Source organism: Amblyomma maculatum, chromosome 1, assembly GCF_055883805.1.
Source record: "Amblyomma maculatum isolate TAMU_Amacu chromosome 1, ASM5588380v1, whole genome shotgun sequence".
NCBI classification, from domain to species: domain Eukaryota; kingdom Metazoa; phylum Arthropoda; class Arachnida; order Ixodida; family Ixodidae; genus Amblyomma; species Amblyomma maculatum.
This window is the reverse complement of record NC_139344.1, coordinates 261,123,240-261,141,839: the sequence shown is the minus strand read 5'-3', so window position 1 is coordinate 261,141,839 and position 18,600 is coordinate 261,123,240. Positions and strand designations below refer to the sequence as shown.

The window sequence follows — 18,600 nt, the reverse complement described above, 5'->3', positions numbered from 1 at the left end:
TGGCATACCTATTGCTCATGCATATTTTCTAGTTTTAGTAAATAGCTTTCCATGGGCCCTTTATGCATGTCAAACCACACTATCACATCATTTCAGAAGTTGGCTGAAACCCTTCTGGTTTCAGACAAATGGCAGCTTAAAAAAAAAAAGAATGGCCAGAGCAACAGCTGCTGTTTTTTAAGTTGTTCTAAAAATTTCTAACAGATGAAAAAAAGACAAAAAAAAGTGATCTGGAATCTGTTTATTCACCATCAGGTGAAAACAGTACGTGGAACACTCTTTTCAGACAACTGAATTCTGGACTATTGACGAGCCACTGCAACTTTCTTCTGCATGCATTCTAATGCAACAGGCAAAAAGTTGGTGGCCTACGAATTGCAAATGCAGCCTAAACAAGCAAAAAATGCTACACTTGCAGACTTTCACAGAAATCACCTTGCCAGACACTGCTACTCTTTAATGCTTACATGAAAGCTGTTGCTGTGGGCACCATTTTACAACATTTGAAACAAGTGTACAAGTACATACAGTCACTACATTACAGGGTTCTGATCAGCACAATGGTCCTGGCCAAGTGAAGGTGTGAGAGAAGGGAACAATACATCCACTGCCAGATTTGGAATGCAACGTGAAGGCTGGGATAGGTGCATTATCTTGACTACTTTGCTTCAGCACCTTGTCTACCATCACGTGGATAAAACTCCTGCAGTAGTGTCTGGGGAATCCGCTTCAACATCTCCTTGGGGAAGATTCGAAGCAACTGCCAGCCAATGTCCAGAGACTCGAAGATGGTTCTGTTCTCGTAACCCCCTGCACACATGTACAGAGACCAGGATTTGGTCACAACACAAGTGAAAAGAATTACAATCGAGACAGATTTGCCAGCTGCATATAAAAGTTCCAAGAATTGATGGCGGAACAAACCACAGAGTCAGCAAACTAGCTTTTGAATGGCCTGCAGGTAGGTGGCATGTTCTAGAACCTCCAGCACTTCCTCACAGAACGTAGCTCCCCTGATATATGCTGTGAACATGTGTAGTGACATATATGGCAAGAGCTTTGGCAACCACAGCTGTTACTACATGAACCCCCACATGCTTGCCACCACCAATAGCTGCTTTCACTGTTCCAACCCTGTGACACAGTATGCAGCCTGAAGAACTGCTTAAAAAAAAAAAACATTTGGAAAAGGAACTTGCAGCACCCTATGCACATAAGAGGGGAATTAACAGTCACCGACACAAAAGAGAGCTTAAGAGAGTTATCACACAGCTCCTACCCACCCTGTTAGATCACGTACCGTGCGACACTTGTATCACGACATTCCAAGTCCGTCGCTATGAAGGAGGGTGGAGACTGAACACTCAAGCATAGGCAGCACGCAACATAAATATCCAAGAAAGTAGAAGACTGAACAGCCAATGCCATAGCTCAGTCGGCAGAATGCTGGATGCGAAATTTGAAGGTCGTAAGTTCAGATCCCACCAGCGGCATACGGTAGCTTTTTCTTCTACTTTCAAATAAAATTTCCCCTATGCTTTCATTTGTGTCAGTGGCATTTTTAATAAATACTTTGTCAGGACACAAAGTATTGCAATGTTGTCAAAGCAAAGAGATCACTATTTCTTTGTTAAGATTGTAATCAATCATTTCACACATGCTAAGGCTAGATAGAACTGTATGGCCAATGGTACTCAAGAACATTCTGGTCACCATGTTCAACACTTAATAGCGAGGAATGCAAAAAACAGTTGGTACAGATATCCTCACCTTGAGAGATGAAGTTTTTTTCAAACTTGGTCAGGAACTCTAGGTATAGCAGGTCCTCAGCTCCCAAAGCTTCCTCTCCTACAACAGCCTTCATTGCTTGTACATCTTTGCCTATGGCATAGCAGGCATACTGCACAAGTGAAATGAATCAATGTAAAAGAGGATCCACTCACATCCTTTCAGTGCTGCATTTCAGCAGTGGAAAGTGCCGAAGCAAATTCAAAGCAAACTCCCAAGAGTCAGAAAATCCCATCACGAGTAATGAAAATTGCAAGCTTCTAACGTAATGTCCAAGTGGCACTTAGTGATAAGACAGAGTCAGCTTAGTTTATAGGGATTAACATCCCACAGCAACTCAAGATACGAGGGATGCTATAGTGGAGGGCACCAAATAACTTAAAATCACCTAGGGTTCTTAGCAGGCACAGACATCGCACAATACATGGGTGCCTTGCATTTAGTCCATCAAGATGCAGCTGCATCTCGATGGAAATCTAGGCCCAGATTTGAGAAATGCTGCAACATGGCCCAAGCTGTGTGGCAGCTCTTCCGTTTGCAGCAGTGGGAAGCCGTCAACCACAATAGCCTTGCTTTACTCACGCACAGCCACATACACAGACAGAGCTGTTCCCCCCCCCAAGTAACTACTACCAGAGATATTACTAGGAAGCATCAGCCTGTTCATCAGCTTGAGCTACTAGCTTCTGCAGAACTTTCCTCACAAACAGTAACAGAAACAACCTAAGTTTGCAAGTAACACGAGGGACAGGCTCTTGCAATGATTTTGTGGTCTTTGGCTTTGTAAACATGCTTGCACTTTGATCACACCTCAGGAGGTAACAGGGCTCACCGTTAGTATGACACAAACTTGCTTTGGCAAAAATGTTGCTAGCTTAAGAAAGAACCTTGCTGTGGGCTTAAAGCACCTCAGCGGTAAACTTTTCGGGTCTTGAGTGGAATGAAAAACTGCAAAAATGCAGAGTTTTATTGCACCTTCAGCTGCATGAAGCGAATGTGAAAAGTAGCGCCACAATGGCAGCGTTGTGTCCAAAGCTATTTTTATTATTTCTAATATACTGCTTTGCCCCCGCATCAACTATATAAGCATAAAGCATATCCTGTCCGTTACAAATCGTCAGCAATATTGCATCTTATTAATGTGGTAACATTTAAGTTGTTGTCAAGAAACCTCTCATTTTGTGTCACAAAATAATCCAATTGGCCAAAAGAGTTGCACCATCTAGGATGTGTGACAGAGGAATCAATCACATGATGGCACACAAATTTGAAGAGCCAAGGGCCCTGCAAAAAGTGGGTGGAAACAAAACTTTCCAGATTGCTTGCTGCAAAAAATTTCGGTATTAGGATGAATTAGTGAGTGAATTAAAAAGGGAGGGGGGGAGGGGGTTGTACAATCTATCAAGTTAACAAGACTTTTGCGCATTGGGACTGATTAGTACAGTTGTGAACGTTATTCGCGAAAGAACGGTTGTCCACGCGGGGAATGCTAGGACTACCGCCCCCGCTCTTTCAGACACTCGGACGGTCTAATTTATGACTTTCTGGCCTCTTTGAGGATGACGCCGCTCGACCCCCTGGGTCGCGCCAGACGCTCAACGTTCCTGGAAGGCCCTGCTCAACGCCAGAGCCTCGAGTGGGGAGAAAAGGGGGGTCTTCGGGGGCGAGGATGCAGGGGAGCGGAGACAACGAGAAAGGCGGGAGTTGGACACAGTGGCGGGCAGTCGCTAAACGAACCTTGTGTGAAACACACATTTGAAAGAGCTCCCTTTTTAACCAGTAAATTCAGTTGTTTGTTCATTCATTTGCTTTTCTGCCTAACGACAACATATTAATGAAACGATTAGACATAAGTACATGGATTCAGAGGTACCAATAATATCCATCAAGTTACCTGAAAATGCCGGGATTAAGATGGATTATTGAATGGGTTCAGGTGTATCAAAAGGTCAGATTAGTATAATTGTCAAGTTAATTGCATAGGAGTTCCTAGAACAGTCGAGAAAGGTTACTGATGCATGTCCATATGCTATCATAATAAGGAAGTTCTTCATACCCCCTCAAATTTAGTTGCCTGAACTTGAGGCATTGCTCTATTTAATGAGCACTGTGTTTCCGTTTGAATTATGTGGTAGATAGACCTCTCAATTGGCATATAATGAAGTGTGGACAAGTGGCATCTGCTCCCAAGAATTGTTTAACGAACTGCCATTCAGTATGAGTGGCACCTGTTGCAAGAGAAGACTAAAAGGCATACTAAGAAACAGTGAATGTTAAAATGACACTTACCAGTTGGTTGGAGACATCTGCATGGTCCTTCCTTGTCATGCCTTCTCCAATAGCAGACTTCATCAGACGAGACAGCGATGGCAATACATTGATGGGCGGATAGATCTGCAATGATGGGGCATTCAGAAAAATTCTCTGCAAAAATTGCACACTAGCCTTGAAAGCACTTCACCAACCTGTCTGTTGTGTAGCTGTCGATCGACATACACTTGGCCCTCAGTAATGTAACCAGTCAAGTCAGGAATGGGATGAGTGATATCATCGTTAGGCATGGTCAAGATGGGAATCTGAGTGATGGAGCCATGACGGCCTTCAACCCGCCCAGCACGCTCGTAAATAGTGGCCAAGTCTGTGTACATGTAACCAGGAAATCCACGTCGTCCAGGAACCTCTTCTCGAGCAGCAGAAACCTCTCGTAAGGCTTCCGCATAGGAGGACATGTCAGTCAAGATGACCAGCACATGCTTTTCGCACTGGTAGGCCAGGAACTCAGCAGTGGTAAGGGCCAGGCGTGGTGTTATGATCCTCTCAATACTACAGAGTAGAGAAATCAAGCACCAATTTGAAATTTCTATTTTCAAAAGCAGCATGACCACCATATTGACAATTCAATGCAACACCGTTGAAGTGGCTTTAACACCTTCCAATAGTGTCAACCAGATGCAAAGAATACAACAGGAAAGCATTCAAAATACACAGAATGTAAAGACAGCAAAAGAAAAATCTGGTCAAGCACAGTACAGGATTTGGTACCAGCAACCAGACTGGGTTAAACCAACTGCAGTGACATGCATAATGTTGGTCCTTAAACTCAACTAAAACCGCCGTCCTGCCATTTTTTTTTTGTAAGAGGTCGACTATTGCTTTTGGATCCACGGGAATGGCAATAGATTGCTACAATATTCTAGGAAACACTGCTGTTTCTTCCGTATGACCCATACTAAGAATTAACCCCTTGGATTCTGCGCCATAATTTCTCAGCTGTTGGCTGTTATGCCTACAAAATCCACCATATATTGCGCTAAAGAAGGATGCAGAAAAACGTTTGTTTATCGTATTCACAATCACTCAGTCCATTAAAACACTAAAATATATTTTGCAAGCTTTAGATCATGCCAGTCCTTGATGCTGGTGTTGCTAAAATGGACACGACTCAACAGAACAGAAAAACATGTACAGCACAGAATGGAGAGTCAGTTCACACAGATGTTGCACAGCCAGCACTGAACACACTGTAATGCCACATTTGAACTAAGCATGCAGCGAATAAACAAAGGTAGCAATTTAAGAACACAGGATTCATCTTAGACAATGAACTGCACCCATAATGCTGTTTCTGAACCTCTTACGTTGGGTCATTTGCCAGGTTCAAGAACAGGCACACATTCTCCATAGAGCCATTTTCTTCAAAGTCCTGCTTAAAAAATCTTGCAGTTTCCATGTTCACCTGTAGAATGCAAGACATGCTTAGCAACTGTTTGCCAATACAAAAAAATAAAGGGACAATCATGCAGTAAGGTTTGCGTATGCAAAACTATTATAGCCTCTCAAATCCCACACTCAAAAGTGAAGTCTGCTTACACCCATAGCAGCAAACACAATGGCAAAGTTGTCTTCTGAAGAGTCTAGGACGCTCTTTCCAGGAACCTTTACAAGCCCACCTTGGCGACATATTTGGGCTGCAATCTAAGAAGACTAGTATGAGTGCCTGCATTTGTGTCCGCAGACAGAGCATGACCACGAATTCGCTTACATCATTGTGTGGAAGGCCAGCTGCAGAGAAAATGGGAATTTTCTGGCCACGAGCAATACTGTTCATGACATCAATAGCAGAGATGCCGGTCTGAATCATTTCTTCCGGATAGATGCGAGACCATGGGTTGATGGGCTGGCCTAAACATAGTCAGATGGCATTTATAACTGTTCAGACTGGTAGCATCTTAGTTGCTTACCCTGGATATCCAAGAAGTCTTCAGCTAAAACTGGAGGACCTTTGTCAATAGGCTTGCCTGAGCCATTGAATACTCTGCCTGGAATGAGACCAGGATGAAGGCATGAAGCACTTGCGCTCTAACAAAGCTTGGTCAAATGCTTACCCAGCATGTCTTCAGACACTGGGATTCGCAAAATGTCTCCAGTGAATTCACACACTGTGTTTTTGGCATCAATACCAGATGTACCTTCAAAAACCTGAAAAAGAAAAAAAAAACAAAACAAAAACAACAACATTACTAGCGATTATGGGGGCTCACTAAATGGCGTGTACAGAAAAACAATAGCTTGCCTTGCATGTCTGCAAACTAGTGTCACAAAGACTAACAAGTACAAAACTGTGATTGCAACTGGTTTGAAGTAAAAGAGGACAGAAGAAAATTCAGCGTCACATTCAGAGATGAATGTCCAATGGCAAAATGGTTGCATGTGCCAAACCAAAGCCAATACAGAATGCTTTGACAAAAGCATTTAGAAATTTGTTAAACTTCTTTGGAACACTCCTGTGGTCAAAGTCACGGATTTAGGTAGAATTCCTGGTTGGGAGTGGAAAGTATTACATAGTAGCAAATCACCAATATAAATGATTGATGCTTAAGCAACAGAACAAGGTTTACTATGATATGAACTGCTGCGTCTGACATGATAGCACCTGAAATTAGGGGGGGGGGGGGGACAAGTGTGAGACAGACACATTCACTGTCTCTCACTTGTCCATCCAAGATGGACCATCTTGGCTCACGCTGTTTTATTCCCTTTTTTCAACATGTACCAACCAGCCCATATTCAGCCTGTTCTGGTTCAGATGGACCCTGCAAAACTTTTACCTACAGTACTACATAAGCATAGCTAAACCAAACAATGTGGCAACAGCAATGTTATCAAATATCTACGAGAATAATTCATGCTGCATTGATATGATGCAAAAAAAAAAAAAAAATACAGCACTGCAAGCTTGTGCGTTTACTGCACACTACTATGGGCTCCAGGAATCTACAAAATGCTGTAGCATGACACGCCACTTCCTCGCCCAAAAACATTTTCCAGTTCATAGCCTCTGGTTCAACCACCTAGATAAACATTTAGGTATTAAGAGTCACTTCTGTCTTCATCTCTTCACGTATGCAAGATGTCTAGAAATTAAGCACCTTTGTTGGTACAACACTCGTAGACAAGGGTTAAACAAGAGGCACCTGCTCTCATTGTTCTTCCAATTTAGTGTATTTCACTTAAAACTGAAGGCCACTATTTCCTCCATAAAAAAATACTTTTTCTCTGGAAAGAAGAGCTGCCTGCCTTTTAACCAACAACACACTTTAAATCCACACAAGGCAACAAGGTAAGGACACATACACAAAAAAAAGTGAAAACCACATTTTTCACAGAAGTGGACGCAGGTTTCAGTTTTTCTTACAGAACACACGGATATACCGACCACCAGAGACAAAAGTGACAATGAGGCCCATTTGTACCTGTACAACGGCTTTTGACCCACTGACTTCCAGTACTTGTCCTGTACGGGCCGTGCCATCAGCAAGAACCAGCTGTACAATTTCAGCATATTTGGGAAACTGGAAAAACAGGTTTCAGTGGTTACATATGAGTCATTCACATGCGCCACATAGAAGCAGAAGCCAGTATGCAATCATAGCTACCTGCATTACAAATTACAATGGGGCACACACCACAAATGGGCCGCAATTAATAGACAGCAATGAAACGTTTAAAAGCCAGCTGCATGCCGAAGTAAAATGTCTGAAGGCAAACTTCATAGAAAAACTTTTGAAGCAGGTTCTTTCCGTCAGCCACTGAAACAGTCGAATAGCAATCAGGGTGGCTGAAATGCAATATTTATGCTGTTGTTCAATTACATACAAGTCAACTTTGTTGTCAACATGTGCTTGTTTCTGCATTTTCGCACTTAGCTGCAAATAGAAATCAGCTGCTGCTCAAACATGACGTGCTTGGCATTGAAAGGAAACAGTTAATTTAATGTTCAATGCACTTTTTTTTTTAAGTGAAGCAAAATCTTAATATGGCAAAAAACACTGTGCTTTGCAACTACACATAAGAAAAAAAATTAACCAATTTGGGACAAGCCTCAAGTAACAAACAAAACAAGTAGACAACAGTTCGAGTAATGCTTCAAGACAAACTGCATGAAAACTGAATGCATCTTATGCAGCAAGTTACCTTGACTTCATCCAAAATGACGAGGGGACCGTTGACACCACAAACAGTCTTGTAGACTAGAAAAAAAAAAGAAAGCGTCAATCACACGAATTACAACAAAAACCTTAGCAATGCTTATAGTTCCACTAAGCACACGAGTTGAACGAAACGTTAGCGACAGTCTACAGCCAATGGTCAGTACAGCAAATCAAACCCAGGTTCAGAGACGAAAGAACACAAATGTTCATACGAAATGCATCCATTCACCGGCAACCGGGCGTTATCCTACGAGCAGCACATGACATCCGCAGTCACATGACTTCGGGCACAGTGCACACGCTGAGGCCTACGCGCCGCTTAGATGGTTGTTATAAACCAGCACAGGTCAGGAACTGAATATTAGTGACCATGATTGACTGGACTAACTTCGCGAAAACATTAGTCCGATTAATTTAGTCTTGCATTGCGAGCAGCTATGCATCGGATCGACAGCGCGCGGAGGTGCAACAACAACACCCGATCGTACCAAACGGCCATTTTTGAAAAAGAAAAGGAAAAAAAAAAGAGCAAGGAATTATACAAATGTTCTCAACTGTAGCAGAATAGCACTTAACGCAAGAAAACAAACCTCCGCGAGGTTAACGGCTCAGATGTGAAACAAGCCAGAGCAGTCGACAGAGTAATGACAAGATGCTTACCAAGCCGTGGCTGAGAAATGTAATCTCTCGACACAGCTAAAGCGTGCTCCCTGCTTGCAGCAACGGCTGATTTGGGATCGGGCATTTCTGATACACTTTCAGCGATGACCTGACTATGCTAACACGAACCGTCGCACTGCGCTGGCTGCAACGAACTAAAAAACAGCAGTTCGGCCCTCCGGCCGCAATCTATACCCTCAATACCAGCGACTGCTTCGTCATTATTTCGGGGTTGAAGACGGGAGCGACAGGCGTGCCGCCTATTGTGAATAAGCGATGGACTGATGTAGTTGAGAGTATCCCATCGGGCGGTAGAGTGTGTTTGCGCGGTTTTTGCGGTGCGCGCGAACAGTGCCGTGTTCAAGAAGCGTGGTCCTTCGTGGTCTAATTTTTGTCAATGGATAGTGAGCCAGATGTTGAAGGTATAGCGAATAAATATGGCTACGTAGAAAGTCGCGAAGAGGAGTGCACGTCAGCAGATCAACTCGTGCAGAGACTGGAAGAGGTGAGAACTCTTGGAAATGTTTTATGCTCATTGAGATTCCCTTGCTTCAGCTTGTTTCAGTAACATTTTGTACGTTGCTTGTTATTCAAGCCTGTACAACGTATTAGTTGGCGCAATCAACGACTTCTCTGAAGTTTGACCTGTGCCGCTGTGAAACATTTAAACTTCTCTCCGTCTTGCAGGCATGGTTGAACGAGTCTTTTTCTCCCGAGTTGTTACCTTATCAAAATGATATCGTCGAATGCGTTTTGGACCAGTTGAGGTACATGAAAGAAAATCTGCAAGGAATCGGCAATAACGGCTTCCGAGCTACAATGCACAAGATGGAAGTGAGTAAATATAACGGACCACCGTGATTGTTAAGCGTCGTCATCAGCAGGTGCCGTATTAGAATTCCGTTAATCCACTTTCTCTTTCAGGTTGAGCGGATTCAGTACGTTCTCACTAGCTACCTGAAGATGCGACTTGGGAAGGTACTGCTGCAACAGTTTTCAATCATTCATCATCATCAGTCTGACTATACCCACTACAGGGCGAATGCCTCACCCATATTCCTCCAATTAACCCGGTCCTGTGCTAGCTGCATCCACTTGACCCCTTAACAGTCTTCAATATTACATGGAAATTTGCATGTCTGTTTTTCTTTTCATCTCAAGATTGAAAAGCATGGCGCTTTCGTCCTGGAACAACAGGAAAGAGGCGAAATCGAGGCAGATGATCTGCTGTCTTTGGAAGAAAGAAGGTTTGCGCGAGCGTAAGTTGATTGCTTTTTTTTTTTTTTGCTCGCCAGTGTAGTGCTGCAGGTCGCCCACGTACAGTATTTGTGCTTTGTGCAAAGGTGTGAGCACGTCTTTTTTTTTTTTTTTTTCTTTCTCAGTATTAAAATTTGCCATTAGGAAAGTACTGCAGGCCTCTGAGGAGATCACTGCAGAAACACTTGATGCTACAGTCTATGTGATCCAAACATTGAATAGTTTATATACTTACTGGAATCTCAGTTACCATCTGTTATTGATCTTAATTGTGTAAGGCTTGGAACATGTGATGTAAGCAGTGTATTTGAGTACATGGTTCGTTGAGTTTTTGGAAGTAGCCGAAAGTTACCTAGTCACACTTGTTTGTAATAAGCAGACATATCCTCCAACCCCTTACCCAGTGTTATTATTTATTTATTTTTTTTAGCTATTGTTTATAGACTGGTAAAATGAATACCTTCCATGGCAAGGGCTGTGACTATCTTTTCTGTACATATAGTTGCTTTTCACAAAACCACTTGCAATGATGTGGTGCAGTGTGCAATGTGGTCCGTGTGTGGCAGCAAACGCGGACAGCTCTTCTCTGCAAATGTGCAGAGTGACTACTGGTGTGTGCGAAGGTCCCACAAACTATGTGCAAAGTCTCATACATAACTTTGATCATGACAGGGAACTTCATTGCACTATGAAATCATCACCTTCCATTCGTACCCCAACTTTCCTTTATTTCCCTTTTCACCCTTCTCCAGTGCGGAGTAGCAGGCCAGGGTCTTTTTACCACAGTCCGGCCTCTCCGCTTTTCTTTCATTAAATATGTTTCTCTCTCTCGCTTGAGGAAAGTGTTTTAAACATTTGGTTTAACGTGAAAATTTGTGAACCCAAGCTTCCTTCAAATGTCGGGCCCATCAAATTCGCTGTTATTATGGAATTGTTCCTGGGAAAAGGTTATTTGGTATAAGTTTCTGTGTTTCCCATTGTGTTGGATTGGCCAGCCTGTTGTTGCACCTTTGTTGATCCATGTGGTGCCTGCCTTGAGTGCTGTACAGCCTTGGTCAAAAGTCCTGAAGCTAAAGGATTTTCGTCTCAGCCACAAAATGAAGTCGTCACTGCGCTATGAAAGACTAAAGGGCCTTGAAATGTAATGAGACAGTTTCATACTGTGATAAGAAATCATTTCGTAGCATTTTAAATGCCATTTGTCGTCTTAATTGTGGCGTGATGGCTCTGTTTTGCGGGTGAGACGAAAATTCTTTGGCTTCAGGACTTTTGACCAAGGCTGTTCATGTAAATGGTAGCACAGAATGCTGCCTGAAAATACACTAAAGGCCCAGCAAAATAGTTACAAAAGCAAGATATGCAAGGCATTGTAAGGCTTAGAATAGCTATGTGGTTTATTGAATAATTAAATATAATTCCTAGAAATCCTGAGACGTGCAACACATAACATATCATACTGGTTCATAATTGATTGGAAAACACTGCCAAGGTACTAAAACACTATGTGACAATGTAACATAACAGAGTAATTATGTCAAGCATAACACAGTTGTAAGCTTTAGCAGCTGAAGATCAGTACGCCCACTGAATTGTAGTTTGCAGTCTTTTATGCTGTTTGTATGTGTTGAGCTGTTCTCCAAAAAACAAAAACAAAGTATGCCTCTATAAAGAAGCACATTTGTCATCACTGTACTGCAGAAACAAGATTAAAGGGTTTGTTGAAGGATCTGCCTAAAATATTGAAAAGCTTGCTTACTGGTCAACATCTTGTTAGCCTTGGTTATTTCACTGAGATGCAAACTGAATGTTTTTTGTTCTATAGATAGGTGTAGTTAGTTGACTTAGCTCTGAGGTCATTGTTGATCTTAAATTGTTGCTGATTTTCAGTTTAGAAAATGGCAATAGTCAGTTACAAGTGAAGAATGCAGCAGCAAATAACCCTAAAGGTGGCTTTCCAGCTAACGGTGTCAGTTCTCAATGCTGGTCCCCCTCCAAAAAGAACACCAGCCTTTGTTCATGTCTCCCTAGGTTGAGCAGTTCCTTTCTTCTGGGGATTGAACACTATTGCCAACATAATGCCCTTTGTAGCCTACTGGCATGAGAGGTGGAAAATTGTTTTGTGCTGCAGTTGCTGGGAGGTTCCTCTTTGTTGATGCCATTGGTTGAAAGGCTTCCTTTGATGAATCTTGCTACTGCATTCTTGTCTTCTGACTGACTATAGTCACAAGGATGATGGGAATGATTTAGAATGTGCAACTAGCACTCCTGGTTTTTGGCATTGTTTCATGACCATCTCTGAAACTGTGAACCATAGTCAAAGCATTTTTCTCATGTAACATGGCCACCATATTTTCAAGCATCAGCACTGTACAGTTTTCTATTTTCATATTTTTTGCTTCAGCCCTTTCTTTGGGGCATAACGTTTCATAGCTTTCAGACACGACATCTTGGATCTCCTTCCACTACCTTGAATATCCTTTCCAAAGGTTGTAAAATGAAGCTGGTCATAGCGGCAAAAGAAAACCGCAGTTGCGAAAGCAATGCTGCACACAGCCTGACTTAGTTCATAGAGCACACCACAAATGCGCTCCTTCATTTCCTTTACCAGGTACGTCGCTAGCATTGAGGACTACCTTCATGATGTGGCCTTGGTTCATATGCCTTTCAACCAACAAGATTTCAATATGGCATCTGTAGGTAAGTTGATTCACTAAGATATGGGTACATGAGCATGAACAGTTTTTTTGGGGCGACAGCTAATTTTAAAGGATTATATACTCAAAATTTTTGTTTTATTCTTTCAAATGATGCCATTAGTAATCACCGAATTATATTTTCCTACGGCATGTAAATAATCTATCATTTAATTTCTTAATGCTGTTTCGAATTCAACAGCTGGACAATGGCATGTTTAGGTCACATGAGGCATGAAAAGATGGCGTATAGTTGCTTTTATGTAGTTTTTGTGCACTAAAACATCTAAAGAAACCATGGAGCAATACTTACAGGGGTTAAGAAATGTACATGAATGATAGGTATTCAATCACATGTTGCCACATCGAAAACATTTTGAAGCTAGCTTTTTAACACCGGAGATATTGGTGATTGAAAATGGTCACCTTACCCCTGAACTCGTACACACTTGCAGGAATGAAAAAGCAGCTCTGAACTGTGCCCCACCCACCGACATCATTTGAGCACATCCTATGGGAAAACTTGTCCAGATTCCCCACCTTGCGTTAAATGGGGAGCCAAACAAGGGCGCATAATGGAGCACTCAGGGTTCTGCTAGAAATAAGTAATTCAGTGATGCATACCCGCTACAGTAAGATGTGCTATGAGGTTTATAAGTTGTGACCATGCTTTCAGTATTTGAAGCTGCATGTTTCAGGTGACAGTTTTGGCTTGCACTAATTTTATGAAAATGAACAGTGCAGTTGCTAAGGAAACTTGCTTCCTTGATAGTGCTGGGGTAGTACTTTGTTGAATTTTTTATTGAAAGCCATGGATGCTAAGGTAATGAGGAAGCAACTTAACTGTGAGTATGCAGGAGTCTTAAACATAAATTTTCTAATATTAAAAGGATGAGACGAAAAATTTTCATAATTTTTTTTTGTTTCTGAGGAATGTTTTTAATTTCATTACTTTTTGTTTAACTTGAATGATTTCCAGTCAAAAGACCATCTTATCGAGACATTGAGGACAGATGGAAGTCCATAGATTACTGCGGTCTTATGACAAAGAGAACTTTAACTGGGAATGGAACTTAATAGAAAACACCAAGAAAAATAAATACAGGTATCAGTCACTGCCACCGGCTGTTTTGAGAAACAAGTGTCGTCAAGAACACGTTTGTGTGTGTGGGAAGGGGGGGGGGGGGGTCTAGCCTACATCGCCCCTTGTTTCCAAATGGCGATCATGAAAGTCCTTTTTGTGTTGATATCACGAGCTTGCATTGAGTGGCATTGCAATGCAATTTTTTTAGTAACAAATGCCTATTATGATGCTGAACAAGCGTGGATATAGTGACAGAAAGCCAAACTTTATTTTGTACTAGAAACAAAAATTGTATGGAATTGTCCCTCATATCTCTTTACTAGTTGTCACGATTTATTTAATTTTATTGAATTAGACTTCATTTTCTGGGAACTTGTTAATTCCTGTCCCATCTAAACACTTTTTTGGCACCATATTCTCTGTGTAGTTATATGATGGTAAAACAGTTTTTGTGTAATTGAAGCATATCACAGTGGTCAGCATGAAAGGACAACTCGGGGGGTTTCCAGAATATTTTAAGTTCATAATTGCCTTACTATATTTCTTAGTCCTCTCTCTAAAGTACAAAAAAAAAAACATTTTTCAATATACCAAGTAGAAGTATATTAAAAGAGCAAAAATGGTCATGTTTTGACATAGTTGAACAGAGTAGGACGTGCAAAGACTTTGCACAGTGATGAAAGTTGATGGAGACGATAATGTGCAGTGTGTAATGCAAAAGTGTGTTGCGGTTTGCGTGTGGAGTCACTGGAGCAATAGCTACAAAATTGTGTCCTTCAAGAAGTTCCCTGGGTTTGAATCTGCTCCACTCCAACTTTTTTTTGTTAAGCGTGAAAATGCAAGCAGACATGAAGCATTAGATGATATTACTATGCTTTGGACCTTCCAGATTAGTGCTTTTGCCCTGAAAACCTGGCAACTGAAAGCCCAGGGCATCAGTAATACGGCCACAAAGCCTATCGCGTGTGCAGACTAGCAAAACTGGTGACTGTAAATGGCAGCTGGGGTCACCGTCTGAAATGACCGAAAGCAAACTTAAAGGTTTGTCCTGTAGCAAATACAGAGCGAATATGGTGATGGCTGTATATCTAATGACATCACTCATCCAAAGGTGCCCATAGAAATTGCCCAATTGAGGCCACAAAGTAGAAAATTTTATAATAAATTTGTACTGCAGCAAAACATTGAACTGCATCGAAATTTGATGTAAATGACCAGGAAACTGAGGTAAACTTACCATTAAAGTTTCGGTAAAATCTGAAGTAGAAAAAAATGGTTTGGTTTGGTTTGTGGGATTTTACATTCCAAAGCAACTCAGGCTATGAGACACGCCGTAATGGAAGACTCCGGAAATTTACACCACCTGAGGGTTTTTTAATATGCACTGACATTGCACAGCACACGGGTGCCACTCCGTTTTGCTTCCATCGAAATGCAGCTGCCTGTCGTTGCATGGGACCGAACCCGGGTACTCCGGCACAGTAGTTTGGCATCTTAACCACTGCACTACTGCGGCGGGAAGTTGAAAATGTCGAGTTGCCCTTTAGACCTCTCAGATCAGTTAACTGACTTGTGCGCAACCTGTGCAGTCAGATAAACAAATGAATTTGCACCATTGTTGCAGCTCCTGTGTTAGACCTGACTGAACCAAGAAAAGCAGGAATCTATTGGTTTTTGAGTGCAGTAATTATTAGTGTGCAGTCTTTTAGCTGTGCATGTTGCCTGTCATTCTTGAGACCTTGAATTTTGTTTTTCTTTTTCTACCTTGAAATGTTTTTAGCCAATAACATACATACTCTATTTGTTGTGCAGATGTAGGCCCCAACTTGGATGAGTATGTCTTTCTCAAGGCGAAAATGCAAACACTTGGTGTTTTGGTAGATGAAGAAACATCACAGAGCAGGTCAGTGGTCTTGAAATTATGCTATGGCATGAGTCACATAATTATAATTGATAGGCTTGGTTAGCTCATTTATTTTTATTGTACACTTTCTTATTGAACGTTACTCAAAAAAAAAGGGTAACACTGTTACTGATTCAGTTGTGTCCTATTGGTTCATGTGGAAAAGGTTGTTAAAGGGACTATGAAACGTTGAAGTAGACTCCTCTTGAGGCTAACTTCAAGGAATTTGTTTGTATGATCAGGTGTTCATTTTCAGAAATGCACCTAAGAAGACATGAGCCTGCTAGGTGTTTCCAAATATATATTACATGAAAACAATTAATTATGAGGAGTGTGAAAATATTGAAATCTTTCGAATATGAATTGAATATCGGGAAAAAATGCCTTCGAACATTAAATGAAGTATCAAATATCTGGTCAGTAAAGAAATGAAAAATTAAAAAATAGCAAACATTATCTATATTGTTTTTCAGAATTTACATGGTATTTGTAAATAAAATTAGAATTGCACAGAAGTGTGTACCTACTGAAAAATCCAGTACGTATACCTTTATACAGGGTTCTCGTATACCAATTTTTGTACAGGAAGGACCTACATGAAAAGGGATGGAGCTGTCAAATCACTCCTGAATGCAGTAAACTGTTAATTCAGCCTTCAAAGGATCAGGAAAAATGTCCAAATTAACTGAACTCTCGAATTATCGAATGAGCCTGAAAAAAAAAACTGCTGAAAACCGTTAGCATCACATTAATTTTATCTGATGAACATCTGCACGATGGTTGCTGCATTTAAGATGAAACCGAAATGAGAACGTTTTTTCTCCGGTTTTGTCAAGTGCTTCACTTTGCTCACACTGTCGAGAAGGTCCTCTCCACAAAATGGCCCCATCGCGTTTCGAGGATGCTTCACTGCACAGTACACATGGTCAGGCATTACGGTGAAGCGTGCAATGCAGTGAAACTATGGTGAATTAAAAAATTCTAGATATAAGTTTTTCGAATACAGATTCAATAACACACAAATTCGATTCGACATTTTAGATATTTGTACACTACTATTAATTATTTAGAGATAAAGAGAGCATTTATTGTTTATGCATAAAGCGAGATGAAGACTGAAAGCAGCTCATATTACCATACTTTAAAATGACCTTGGACTAGTTTTCTTTTTCCACTGTCCCACCCTTCTGACTGTATCCCACACTGGCTGCTATTTTGGTGTTATTTTGATCTTCGCTTTCCATCCTACTCTGAGCACCTTTAAGGTAGCCATTAGTGTAGCCGTATCTCTCTGATCTCGCTTCATCTGCAGCTTAGCTCTCACCCACTCCACAAATAGGCGTATCACGCGCCTTTCTGTACGCCCCAGGCATCTGTGCGCCGCGATAACATGCTACAGAACCTGGTCATTTGAAAATAAGGTCTGAGAGTTTTAAATCTCAAGTCAGTGAGCAAGCACACTTCTCACATGTGCACCTTTTAGTCTGTGAGAGCCAGCATGCGGCATGTGATGCGCGTGTGATGCCAAGAGCTGACCAGGCACCAGCTCAGGCACGATGGTGTCCTGCCTTTTCTGCACTATTCCCCCCAGGAAAGCGTGCGTGCTCCCGGAAGGCGGCTTATCTGCAAGCCTCTGCAATGGTGTGCAGGAGCTGTGTTGTGGGTGTGCACTTTCCTCGAGAGCCAGTTGCTTTTTTCTTTTTTTCCTTGACAGTGCCATGCTGATTTCTAATGATGGTTGTTATTTGGACCTGCCACAGTTTGTGGTCACTGCAAAAGTACATCTTAACTGAAGGACACGCGAAAACACTTTTATCTTAATTGATGGTGTTGCATTGTTTATTTTATCCGAGAATTCATTTTAACAGAGTTCATCTTAGTGGTACTCTACTCTGTTTACTCAAGTTACGTAGAGCAGTGCGCAATAGGTCCCCCCTCTCTACACAAATGTTTGAGCTAGCTTCTTTGACACCAAAGATATTGGCAATTGAAGATGGCACTCATTTACCCTACCTCATGCACTCTGTCGTTCCAGAAAATAGAAATATAAAAAAAAAAAAAAAAGCAGGCCACGACTGTGCATTGACCACGAACATGTTGCATATTGCTACCCAGTTTATTTACTTCCTGTGGCTGCACCTGCTTACTCACCTGTTGACACAGTTGCTTGTTACTGTTACTGCGACTGCATCATGAATCTGAAGCTCAAGATGCAACATCTTGAAGGTAACATTGCAGGAAGCTTCGTACCCTGCAAGCATGCTCTGTGTAGAAGCTGGCTGTTGAACCCCAGCAAAGGCAGCAGCGATTCGTCAACAGGCTCACGAGACCGGCCGGGTACACAGGCCTACTGAGTGTGCCAGCGCATGGGCGAAGTTTCGCCTCCTCCCATTTACACCATACCCGGCCTGGCCTGGTGGCCACAGAGACAACTGTGTGGGAAGCAAAGCCGTGACGCCAAGCTTGCAGCTAATAGCACTTCTAGGCTCCTGTGACACCACAGTTGTGACATATAGACCGTCATCGTGCTTTCAACCATAGGGGGCCTTTACGGGCGCCGGAGCTAACTTCGGGTATAAAGGAGGACCAGTAGGAATACATGAAAACAAGTGAAATTTTGAAACATCGTTTTAAACTCAGTATACGGTTGTGCCTCGTTAATATGGACACTTTGATGCCGACCAAATCTGTCCATAAAGCGAGTCATCCATAATAACGAGTCAT

General features: G+C 41.9%; 2 protein-coding genes across 5 annotated transcripts in view; one reads left to right on the top strand and one right to left on the bottom strand.

Annotated features, from left to right (window-relative positions):
- Positions 1-226: 226 nt before the first annotated feature.
- Positions 227-9,157, bottom strand: Vha55 (V-type proton ATPase subunit Vha55). Its single transcript, XM_084591028.1, has 12 exons — positions 8,940-9,157; positions 8,263-8,318; positions 7,542-7,640; positions 6,174-6,267; positions 6,030-6,107; positions 5,831-5,970; positions 5,659-5,763; positions 5,427-5,524; positions 4,254-4,611; positions 4,078-4,182; positions 1,771-1,900; positions 227-810 (listed from the first exon to the last, which is right to left on the bottom strand). The coding sequence occupies exons 1-12, from the start codon at positions 9,022-9,024 to the stop codon at positions 659-661; spliced, it is 1,500 nt and encodes a 499-aa protein (XP_084447154.1). The 5' UTR covers positions 9,025-9,157; the 3' UTR covers positions 227-658.
- A 45-nt stretch (positions 9,158-9,202) lies between these two features.
- Positions 9,203-18,600, top strand: part of LOC146206364 (DNA replication complex GINS protein SLD5-like) — a 38,847-nt gene continuing 29,449 nt past the window's right edge. Inside the window, exons 1-6 of one of the 4 annotated variants that reach the window (XM_084591030.1) lie at positions 9,203-9,444; positions 9,627-9,773; positions 9,864-9,917; positions 10,101-10,198; positions 12,805-12,893; positions 15,786-15,876. In XM_084591030.1, the coding sequence (XP_084447156.1) occupies positions 9,337-9,444; positions 9,627-9,773; positions 9,864-9,917; positions 10,101-10,198; positions 12,805-12,893; positions 15,786-15,876 (587 nt within the window). In that variant the 5' untranslated portion in view covers positions 9,203-9,336. The remainder of the gene's footprint in view (positions 9,445-9,626; positions 9,774-9,863; positions 9,918-10,100; positions 10,199-12,804; positions 12,894-15,785; positions 15,877-18,600) is intronic. The other 3 variants (XM_084591033.1, XM_084591034.1, XM_084591032.1) reach the window with 3 other exon arrangements.